This window comes from Callospermophilus lateralis, chromosome 5 (genome assembly GCF_048772815.1).
Source record: "Callospermophilus lateralis isolate mCalLat2 chromosome 5, mCalLat2.hap1, whole genome shotgun sequence".
Lineage (NCBI taxonomy): Eukaryota > Metazoa > Chordata > Mammalia > Rodentia > Sciuridae > Callospermophilus > Callospermophilus lateralis.
The window spans coordinates 69,039,042-69,051,555 of record NC_135309.1 but is presented as its reverse complement, the minus strand read 5'-3'; the positions used below and the strand labels follow the sequence as shown (position 1 = coordinate 69,051,555).

At 40.3% G+C, this 12,514-nt stretch overlaps 1 protein-coding gene across 1 annotated transcript in view; it reads left to right on the top strand.

Annotated features, from left to right (window-relative positions):
• The window catches only part of Kctd16 (potassium channel tetramerization domain containing 16), a 251,836-nt gene extending 239,563 nt beyond the window's left edge, over positions 1-12,273 (top strand). Inside the window, exon 2 of the mRNA XM_076855951.2 lies at positions 11,822-12,273. Within this exon, the coding sequence (XP_076712066.2) occupies positions 11,822-12,273 (452 nt within the window). The remainder of the gene's footprint in view (positions 1-11,821) is intronic.
• The last annotated feature ends 241 nt before the right edge of the window (positions 12,274-12,514 follow it).

Below are 12,514 nucleotides of genomic sequence, written 5' to 3'. Positions count from 1 at the left end.
TTCCTCCTCTTACTCTCTTCCCTTCTCTCCTCTCCAATCTCCAAGTCCTCTCGCGCTAGGCCAAGGTAACCAACTTTATGAAATAGAATTTAGAACATTTCTAAATCAAATGATTCAGTAACTGCCAACTCAATAATCTGATGAAGAGTTTGCTTAACTTTGGAGCTTTTAATTAGAATTAAACGTGCTCCCCCTTCAGGAAACCTTGTCTCCCTTAGGATCAATGAAATGTGATGATAAAGAGCACATTTTCTGTCTGAAGAGAAGTAGAGTGAAAAGTCCAGTCACCAGAACCTGGAATCTTTCTCTCTCTCCTTTTTAATGTCTTTTCCATCTATTTTCTAAATGTTAATGGCTAAGAGTGTATTACCAAGGGTTTAATTATCAACATAGGTAGAAGAATATGTTTAATAATTGGAGATCAAACAAGTTAGAACTGAAATATCTCTCGATCTTCCCCACGGTTATCACGGGCTCATAATATTTATTTTCTGTCCCCCCTAGTCTGAATATTATTAGTGCTAATTTATTTTGGCTACACTCCTTCGTTTTCATTTCTCATAGAATACATCAGCAAACTACTTCAAAGACTCTTTTTAAGTGAATCAATCATGTAGGTAATGGTGGGTTCCATGCTTGAAGAATATTTCTCCTCCTCTGGCAGGAATCAAGCAATCTCCCAAAGATTTGATACATCATACTGATATGATATAGTAATGACAGGGAAATCCATATAAAGGGTTAACAACAGATCATCTTCATAATGAACAATTTATCACCTCTTTAAGGCATTCTCATCCATAGCATCAGTCATTGTAGGTCAAATATTGCAATCTTTCAGTATGCCAAGAGGAGGAAGGTTTCTATGTGAATTGCTTTGTGCCTAAGTGATGTTTCCCCGATGTTATCAATCTATGCAAATGAAATCAATTCTTTGGTAGATATCCCATGATGAGAGTACAAAGCAGAGATACTGGTTAAGTAATATGAAAGATGGTTTGGGTAGACATATATATGTTAAAAAAAGTAGAAGAAACAAGAAATTATCTATTTAGTTATCTTCATTGTGTTTTTTAAGTATTCAAACACGGTGATTAATATTAACATTGCAAGTAAAGTATAAAAAGTAATGTACTGTCTTTTAAAAAACATTGTTCAAGGAGCATCATTATATTCTAGGCATTGTAACCACTCTGTAGATAAATCAGATCATCCAGTTCTTACTCTCTTACCGGAAAAGTATTGTTTTTTCCCAACATTTTCCAATGAAGAAACTGCAAGACACCAGCAGAACTGTGCTCTATTCCTGTTTCTTTGAGTTGAAGCAAAAATTCTGAAGTAGTGCACATTGCTGCCTGCCTCTCTGTGTAAATTCTGGGTTCAGACTGCCTGAGTCTGAATCACAGCTCCATCTTAAAAGATGACTAAGATGTTGCATTAGTTACTTAAGCTCTCTGTGCCTCAGTTTGCTTTCCTGAAAAATGTGAATGTCATCAGAGCCTCTTCACAGGGATGCTATCAATCTCAAATGAGCCTCTGAGAGGAAAGTGCAGACAATAACACATGTCAAGGTAGTTAACAATTAATGTTGACCATTATTATTGCATAATATAGTTGTTGGCTATATGGGAAAAAATTTTTACTTAGCTCTACTTTTGTCCTATTATGAAATCCTAATTAAAAGACTAGCATTTAATTAATGGCCAATCAGCAGAGATACTTGCTTAGGCAGAGGTGCTAAATTCTGCAAGTCTTTCTATTCTGTTATCATCTGAAGACAGCCTGGTGAAAATGAAGCATTCTTCCCATTTTGTGAAAAGTGAAAGGGCAATTCAATTCCCTTCATCATCTTGTACTGAGCTTCTTTTGGAACTTATTGGAAATGGCATGGTTGGGACTTTACCCGAGAAGCTCCTTCCAGAAAAGCAGTGTTTTACTGGAGCATCAAAATAGTATTGGAACAGGCAAAGTTAACCAAATGTCAAATCCTAATTTTGCCTTTTATTAGCTTTGCAAACAGTGAACCAATTAGTAAAAGTTTATGAAATTTAGTTTACTCATCCATAAAATAATAATATTTATTTCAGAACAACAGTTCTCAACTAGAGGTGATTTTGCGCCACCCCCACCCCCCAGCAGTGTCAGGAGAGATTTTCTATTGCCTTGACTGAGGAGAGGAGGGGGTCTACTGGTAACCAGTGAATGGAGAGTAGGGATGCTGCCACGTATCCCCCAGTGCACAGAACAGTCTCCCATGTGAAATTATGGATCCCAAACTCCAATAGTGCTGAGGTTGAGACACCCTGACTCAGTGTTAGAATAAATGAAATATTTGTACATCACTTAGCATCATACATGGCACATAACAGGTGTTTGCAGTTCACTAACTCAGCAAGTAATTCTGACAAAGTACCATTTTCCAGGCACTGCCCCCATGTTAGCCTGTTTTCAATTGCTGTGACCAAAATACTCATAGCTTCAGACGTCTCAGTCCGTGGTCAACCAACTCCTATGCTCTGGGCCTGAGGTGACACAGAACATGGCAGAATGATGTGGTGGAATAAAGCTTCTTGGCTCATGGCAGCCAGAGAGCAGAGACAGCTATTATCCAGATGTTATCCAGGCTACCCCTGCCTTAGTGACTTCCTCCAGTCACATCCCATCTGCCTACATTTATCACCCAGTAGTAAATCCAATGGCTGGATTAATTCACTTATGTGGTTACAGCTCTTATCATCTAATAATTTCACCTCTGAACTTTCTTGCATTGCCTAACACTTGAGTTCTTTGGGGGGAGACTTTTAGATCCAGACTATGACAGCTCACTAATGTGAGCTCCGAGGCTTCCTCCTGGGTGGGGTACAAGCAGTGCAGTAAATTAATTCACATGGCAGTGTCTGAGATTTGGACTTCTTTAAAGGGCATATGCAATTAAAAAAGAAAGGTTTTAAAAATATTAATTATGAGTAGCTCTCTGATAGAATGTCAGCCTTCCTGGTACCTAGGAACCATGTGTCCTCTCTAGCTACCTACTTACCCTAGGGAGTAGGAAACAGGCATCATAGTTCCACCTCCCTTCCCTGGCGGTGAGGATCCCACAAGATGGTGCCGGTGAAGTGAGCAGCCCAGTGTCTAACATAGGGAGCTGCTGGACAAATGTAGGTCAGTGTTATCCTCACGTAGCTTCTCCCTCTCTCTGGATTAGATGTGCAGTCACGTTGCAGGAAACTTCTTACTCCAAACTCCCCTGCCATATATTTAACATCACTGTTTAATAATCAACAAAAAATAGTCTCTTTCTAAGAGCCACACACCCAAACGATAGACTGTCAGATGGGAAATCCTCCATCTGGGTATGATTTATCTACCTTTTACCCACATGGCTCCACACCTTCCCAGCTGTGTCCCTGGCATAGTCCCAAACAGTTCCAGAAAGGAACTGGGCATGCACACTGCTATGGATTCCTCATTATAAAATGAGGCAGTCAGTGGCTTCCAGGTCCCTTCCATGACTCACTACAATTCTGTTTCCAAACCACTTCCGTGGCATCTGGGTCCGCCAACAGTACTGTTCTGCATTGCAATCTCACTTGGCCTTCTTATTGCCATGAGTCTCATGCATTCAAAATTTTCTGGTCAGCCCAACTTCCTTCAAAGTAATTTATGACTCATAAATATTTTAAGACAGTTCTTTTATTTCATCTCCGTGTCTCATAAAATTCATAGGGTTCTCTAGCTCTTGAACAATTGCTCTGGGGTAATTTGACTTTTTTTTTTTTCATCAGGAGGATCAATAGAAGTTTAAGTTTGCATTTGCCAATAAACATAGATTGTTGTGTTTGCTTTTTTCTCCCTTTAAGGAGATATCACATGCTAGTTCATTGTTGAATATTCATTAAGCAGTATTAGCAAATATTATATCTTCGTTAACTGGCAAAGGGATTTTTTCATGAGCTAATTAAGTGTACACTTCAAACACCACTGATTGCTACCAGAGCAGCCCTAGTAAAACTGACTAAAGGTGGAAGGATGTATGTGATGCACCCACATCAGAAAAAGCATCAGGGATGCTTCATGCTTCCTTCAGTCATTTTCAATTATTTCCAATGAGCTGGGGTAAGGGAATTGAAATCTCTTACATATATAAAGATAAAAAATCTAAGAAAGCCTGGCCTTTCAAGTTGTTCTTAGTTGATTACTTTGAGAAATTGCTGAAGGGTTGGAATCAGTTGGATGGTCAGGTCTTAAAATCAGCTCTAACCCTTTCAGGATGTCAGTACTTTTAAATATCTCTTGCAGAAAATTTCCATGATATTGGATCATGTATCCAACAAAATGAGCAGAAGCTTTGCATTTAAATAGATCTGGGTTTGAATTCTTACCATTTGTCTACTTTATAACTTGAGTCAGGCAATTCACCTCATTCAGCTATGGTTTCCTCCTCTGTGGAAAGAAATAAACAATAATATCACCTGAGAAAATTATTGTGAAGTCTAACTCATGGCAATTACTGAGCACAATAACAGGCAAACAGGGCATCATTGATAAATTATATGTATTATTATTATATTACTATGTTTCTGGTTTTGGAGGGATAACTATGACATTATTCGCTATTGGAATCTCTACATACAACAGGTGGCAAGAGAACCCCAATATCCCTTTTTAGATGTTAGTCAATTTGTTTGGAGTAGTGTTTCAAAGAGGCTGCCATTCTAGAGGAGAAACATTATAAATAAGTAGCTTAACAATAGTAGTGCTTGTTCCCTAAAGCTTTAATTCTGGAGTTATATGAGCCTAGAGGGTATTTTCATCAGTTTTTTTCTCACTGCTGTGACCAAAGACCTGGCAACAATTTTAGAGGAGGAAAAGTTTATTTGGGGGCTCACAGTTTCAGAGATCTCAGCCCATGGAGCCAGACTATTCCTTGGGGCTTGAGGTAAGGCTGAACATCATGGTGGAAGAGTGTGTGGCGGGGTAGATGTAGCTCAAGACGTCACCCCAGGAAGCAGAAAGAGAGAGTCTCCGCTCACTTCATACAAAATATATCCCCCAAGGCATGCCCCCAATGACCCACAAACTCCAACCACACTCTACCTGGCTACAGTTACCATCCAATTTATTTTTTTCAGGGGATTAATTCATGGATTGGGTTAAGGTTCTCAAAACCCAATCATTTCACCTCTAAAGCATCTTGCATTATCTGACACATGAGCTTTTGGGGGACAATAATCTAAACCATAATAGAGGATGAAAAGGACAAACTGAGCAGATATAAAGTATGTTTATATGAATTTGACTTAGTGTTCAGGAGTCTTGTAAATAACATAAAATTAATACTTACTAGATTAAGCAAAAAGAGAGTTTTTAGGCTTATAAAACTATAACTGTAGGAGTGGGTCAACTTGATGTGTTCCTAGAAGTAGGGCTCTTTCTCTTCATGGCTGCTTGGCTGTTCCTACCTTGTTCTGCTTACTGCTACACCAGTGTCTTCTCCAGCTCGTACTGAAGATGGATATCACCCTTTCAGCTCCCCATCTTGGCCCCCCATGGTCTCCCAGAGAACCTGTGCCTGCACCTGAATCACCCACTGTGGTTGGGAGGGCTCTTTCACATATGAACTGGGGATTGGGAGAAGATGCCTAGATATTAACTGAGAGAAGTGAAGCATTGGGGGACTTCATTCCAGTTTACACAAAATGCTGAAGAACAAAGAAAAAGGGAATCTCTATAATAAAGAGGAAACTAGGGAAAACAGGTGAAGATGGGCTAAAGAATTTGAAGCAATTAAATCAGGACATTTAGGGTAGCGATAGCCAAGTCGTTGTTAATAAAAGCTAATGCTAAGATGAAGAAATAAAATGAGAAAGGAAACAAGAAAAGAACATAATGACTTGGAAGATGGAATAAATATGCGGTTGTCCAGGGATGCCTGAAAGAGCAGGACAATATACCAAGGAGTGAAAATTTAGGATTTCATGCTTTATGCAAACCGTTGCATTGCTGTAAAACCTTGCAGGTAAAAAAAATCTGAACTGGGAGGGTATGTCTGAGTATTTCAAAGTATGAAAACTGTGAAAAATAGAGTGTTTAAAATTGGAGTGCTTAGAAAAGTTACTTTTTATTTAAAGCATATATTAGGGTTTTTTACATTGATAAATAATTACGGGTGATGATTAATTTACACATATACATGGATGCAGATACAAACATATGCTTTCAAATTTTTGGATAGGCCTGTGGAATTGCCATTATTTTTGTTAGCATGTTTTTGTCACTTAATGTGTAGTGATTTACCTAAATATCTTTTATTCTAATGACCTTTGCATATCTGAATTTTCTATCCTTTTTTATGGTGAAAGTTTTAATTTATTGGGTGCGCGCGCGCGCGCGCACACACACACACACACACACACACACACAACTAAACTTTCCATATAGAGCTTTAGTTAGTTTTCTGCTCCATTCATGTATTCTGTAGGGTATTTACTGAGCACCTACTACCACCTGCCTTGACAGCCTGACCTGTGTGTGCCTGGCAGTGTGCACTAGAATTCAGAATGAAATGAGCACAGCCCCTACAGCCTGGTGTGGAAAACAGACATCAAAGCAATAAACCTAGAAACAACCATAATTAAACATTATAGTGTTTTGAAAGCAAAGACCAGGGGATTAGTGGAAGCTTAAATTGGGGGGACGAACAGGTAAGATCACTTCGAGAAGTTATATTTTGGCTGAGCTCATGAGGTTGAGGTAGAGTTATGCAGGTGACAGTTGGTAGGTTATGCAGTGTGACAAAGGAAGAGAAAATCTAAAACTCCGAGGTACGACCAGGCAGCAGGGCAGGATCTGAACTGAGGTCGGGGCTTTCTTTTACTTCCATTTCCTAACTCCTCTATGAGACCAAACACTCTAGCAGATCAAGAGCAGTGTCTTCCATGTTTTTTGCATCCCTTGCAGCTTTAGTGTGTTGGTTACTAGGGTGTGTCTCAGCTCCAAATCCACCCCATGCACTCTTCTGTGTGATGTCAGGTGTGGAATCCAGGTGCACTGCACTGGCCACTGCTCCTTTGCCCAGCTGGCTTTCCACGAAGTTCTGTCAGTAGGGGCTGCTAGAGGAAGCCTGTGAGACAGGAGGGGAAGAACAGCTTCTAGTTTGTCCTTGCGCCTGTCAGCATCAACCCAGCTTTTCTTCACTCCAAAAGCAGTTGGCTTCAGTTTTCTTCTCTCTGCTCCCATTTCAGAGGTACCAGCACCAGCAGAACAGCATGCTTCCCTCAGATGCCTGGGTCCCTCCTCCACAGGATGCTTCTCCTAAGCTTTGGGGCTCCAATAACTGCATTCTCTTTTGTTTTCACAGACTTAAGGGAGCTGCACCCTGCAGTCACTATCTTTTTCTCTTTCATATCACCTTTTTGTGTGTTCACTCCTCCAATCTCTGTTTAACCAATTTCTGATATTAATTTCCCCCTGTTAAAATAACTGGTAGGGTATCTATCTTTCTGACTGGTTCTGACTGAGATATAAGTATAGCTGCTCCTGTCCATACACACCACCTCCTGATGAGGAGCCCCAGCTGGGCCCTTCCAAGGCCAAATGGCCATGAGTGGAAAAGATCATCCACAAATAAGAAAGGCTGCCAAACTTGAAGGTGCATTCCTTTTTCCAGAAGCTTACACAGTCTGCCTATTACCAATCTCCACTTTGCAATATCTTTTCCAAGGTTAGCAGAATTATAAAAACATCAATTTGGCCATTATTGACTTTTCAACTGGGATACCAAGAAAGTCTTTCAGCAGCCCTGATAAATTAGATCTGGCCACCTAGTTCCCAGACTGGAAGGCTCCTACATCATTGACAGAAAAGACAGGAGAAAGCAGTTTTCCCAGCTGTTGCTGTAAATGATGTGCATTGTGCGCACAGCCATTAGCAGGTGGAGAGTTTGAAGTGTGGGTAGATTGCAGAGCTGCCTCTTTTAAAAAATGCATAAGCACTTTGTGAGTTTGCTAAGTCATGTTCACTCAGCTGGGCTTGAATTTTTCATAGGGGAGAAATATTCTGTCATTTTTCTTCTTTTACTTCTCAGTAAGGACTACCATGATGAGTTTGAATGAGCAGAATGCTTGTTGTATTACACAAACTATGAAACATCATATATATTAACTACTTCATTTAATTTTCTTAAAAGATCGGTGAAGAAGAGACTATTCGCCTTATTTTTCAGACAAGGAAACAGAGTCTCAGATTTTTTTCTCCAGTACACCACAGCTGACAAATTGTGAGACTTGACCGTGGAGCTTGAGATCTGCTCTGCCATTGTTGTTTGTCAACTTAAATAATTCAATATATGTGTTTAGTTCATTCATTAGTTCATCAGATATTTATCAAACCTTCTCTCTGTGCCAGACACCAAAAAAAAAAAAAAAAATGCTATAATATCCAACAAATTCAGCAATGGCTTATTCAGAAATAAGGTGGAGCTATTAGACTTTTTGACCAGCAAGTAGTTAATAACTCTACCAAAAGGGAATAGGTTTTCTGCTTTTTAAAATGTCAATAAATCAGACTTTTCCTAGAATGAAATAGTTTTCTTCCCACATATGGCTAATCAATTGCAACCTATTTTTCCCCCCAAATGGAGAGAATTATTATTCCAGCCAGTATTGAAACCTCAGCAAATTAGAAGTCAAAGTATGTTGCGGTTTGAAGCACTAAAGCATTTATCAATTCACTGTTTGCTGTGATTGAGGAGTGGGGATACCAGAATACCTTCAGTTACAGAATTGACCTTTCATGGGTCTCTTTCATGGGACCTGTGAGCATGTATCAGCGGGACTACAAGGGCGAAGGGGCCTGGTACTTATACCACATTCATGCTTGATTTAGAACCTCTTTGCTTGTGGTTAAGTTCTTGGGAAGAGGGTATTAAAGCAGACAATGCTTCCAAAAGAGAGATGGAGTGATTTTCTTCTCACCCTTGATTATTTTTCAAATTTCACAATGACTCCTCACATAGTGCTTTAGCTGGACTGGATTAAACCTATCTTCTTCCTTGATTTTGAAATAATATATAGACTTCAAAAGCCACCTTGTAAATGATCTTGCCAAAATGGTAAAACATTCAAATATTCTCATAAAATATTGAAACATGTGGTAGCATGGCAGGCTACACTCAAATTAAGTTGTTCAATTTCCCTTTAATAGTGATAGTGCTTTGAATAAGTGAAAAGTAAGATTTCTATTTGCCCTGAAGCAGGAGGATCCAGCTGACATTTAAGTACATGACGGTCCCAGCAGCTCAGGGAGCAGAACTGCGGCAGAGCCAGGTTCCTGGCTTGCTGTACAGTGGAAGGTTGAATATAGAGGGATCCCTCACGCCTCGGAGTCACGTTGTTAAGATGACCTTTAGAGAAGACTCCCGTTTTCTTTGGAGTCCACTGAATGGAGTGACTTCAACTGGGAAGGGAACTCTTAGGCAGAAAGGCTCAGGGCTTACACTTCTACAGGTCCAGCAGGGTTTGTGGACAAAATATTTATCATCTTGCTTAAAGGTAATGGGCAAGTAAGTCTTGGAGATATATGTAAGTATATATCTTTCTGTACTTCCTTTCCTCCTCCTTTTTCTTTTCTTCAAGGCAAAATTCAATTTCAGAACTTTACCAGAAAGGACCAAATTACATCTGCTCTGGGCTGATGTGATTACTGTGCTCTAGCCCAATTCATTAGAACCCTTTCTCAGTTGAGTCATATTAGCACAGGGCTGGCTGAGTTTAGGGGGTGGGGCAGAGGCAGATTCTGCCTGCCGAAGGTGAGAGATGGTCCCCCTGAAGTCCATGCTAGCAGACAGAAGCTATTTTCCATTGCTGATATTTTCAGTCCCCAGCTGCTCCATGTCAAACTGTTTTTATGTTGCATGGGAGATATTTATTTGTAATAGCCTAGGATAACTAGGAGGTTTCTATTGTTGCCCATTGGACTGCTGCTTCTAATTTAATGACTATATAATACAAGGATTTTTCAATCCCATTTTGGAAAGGAACTTGGAAAGGGGGCTCAAGTTAGAGATACTTCTGGAGATGTGATTTACCAGGACTTTTTTTTTTTTTTTCCAATTCCTGGGAAACTGTATCAAAATAAGATCAATAAATAATCAAATCACTTAGATAGGTTAAAAAAAAGGCATTATAAAAAAGACAGGACGGAATTTCCCTAATAGTTTGCATGTTTTTTCCCTACCCTGACCATATTAGAAATCATAATAAATTAGGATCATTTTGTAATGTGACCTATTACTAATGAGAATAAGACACAGTGAAAACAAAACTGGGTCTTCTCCAAAACATATGGAGATACTACATTATCCTTGTCTTTAGTATTAGTATATAAAAAAAGGAATTGTTTATTTATTTATTTTACGGTTTCAGTACAATGAACTGTATGAAATGCCCAATGATCAGTAAGTAGCATTGAGTTCATGAATCTGGGAAGACTGAATCTTCAGAGGGTGGAAGGTTGAGAGCAGTGACTTATGTTTAGAAAGTTCCTTTGTGCCATAATTGTGGGATTTTCTGGTTCACTAAGTCACCAACTGTGTATCTGAAAATTCACTCTGTTTCAAAATTGCTGAATGCAGTTCTATGCATCAAGACTTAAGGGAATAGGGAGAGAAGGACACACTGTCTTAAGAAAGAAAAAAGAGTTTAGTGGATCATATAACTGAACACCCACTGACAAGACTAGCTTCAGGTATGGCTAGATCCAGGTACTTAGAAGTTATTGTTAGGATGCAGTCTTTTACTGAATTCTATGCTTTTCCTTGGGCTCTTTTCTGGGATTATAGCAATGAATATTTCACTATCTCCACATCAGGGAACTGAGATGCATACAGTAAAATGAATTAGAATGTATTATATGCAATAATAGACACACTTACAAAAATATAACCCTGACTCAGAGAGGGGAAAGGCAACTATTTCTGAGGCGGGTGGACAAAGACTTCAGAGGAAACATAGAGTTTAAACATTGTTTTGAAAAATAAGCAAGAATCTTACAGATAGGTAAATTAAAGAGAAGATAGAGTTCATTGCCTTGGTTATGACTTTTAGGAGATCTTTATTCAGATCTCAGTTCTGTCAGTTAAGAACTGTACAAGCCATGGCAAGTTTCTTAAATTTCCAGGGTCTTCGTTTCCATGTGTGGAAATTAGAAGTGGAACTAAAGAGTCTATGGAATTATCTTAAGAGCCAGTGAGAGGATGGATATCTAGGGAGTAGATGGGGCTGGCAGAAAGTAAGCCCTTCCTCACTGGTTGCTGTCACCCCAGAGTCGGTCACCTCTCCCTGCTGTACCTGAAGGTCAAGTTTTGGGTTAGGGGTCAGAATCAGCCAGGGAAAGCAGGCAAGCACTTACTGCATATCTCCTGTGTGTCACAGAGTGCCTCTCACTTGACCTTCCTAAATCCTCCCTCTATAGAGCAGGAAAGTTGTTAGCACCTCATTGATGAGGGAACTGGAACTTTAGAAATTCAGGAGGTCTGCCAAGGTGACAGTGTCACTAGATGGTGTGCTGGATGTTCCACCCTAGGGCTGCCTGACCCTGGTGCCCGTGGGCCTGAGTGTCATGCATATTATATTTTCCAGGGTGCACTATCACTCACCTCGTCCCCTGGGTGGACGTGGCTTCTGGGTGCCGTTGCTGCCACTCTCCTGTGTGCCACCCATTTCTGGAAGCATTGCTGATGACACAGCTGTGTTTGAGCGCTGTGCTTGCTGCTCAGCTGAGCTGCCTGACACTCATCCCGTGGTCTGTGCTTCCCTTGCAGGTGAGCCTTCCCGGTGGTCCTCGCATTGTGATTGCTGCTGTAAGAACGGCAAGGGTGACAAAGAAGGGGAGAGCGGCACGTCCTGCAACGACCTGTCCACCTCCAGCTGTGACAGCCAGTCTGAGGCCAGCTCTCCCCAGGAGACGGTCATCTGTGGGCCCGTGACACGCCAGACCAACATCCAGACTCTGGACCGTCCCATCAAGAAGGGCCCAGTCCAGCTGATCCAACAGTCAGAGATGCGACGGAAAAGTGATCTGCTCCGGACTCTGACTTCGGGCTCTAGGGAGTCGAACATGAGCAGCAAAAAAAAAGCTGTTAAGGAAAAGCTGTCCATTGAGGAGGAGCTAGAGAAATGCATCCAGGATTTCCTAAAGATCAAAATTCCAGATCGGTTCCCTGAGAGAAAGCACCCTTGGCAGTCTGAACTTTTACGGAAGTATCATCTATAGGGGAGGGCAGGGGGGTGGGAGAAGAAAAGAACAGAAAATGAGTCACCATTTTAAAATAAACCTCCTAAAAAAAAGCATATTTTAAAGGAAAAGAACAAGTAATGACACACATTTGTTAGAACACGATAGTCCATTAATAAACTACTGCCTACTTTACCTAGTTCACCTTAACGTGTAAATCCACAGGGTAGATTTCTTTCCAGATGTGGAAACACATGAAAACTCTTGTTGTTGTTCGTTT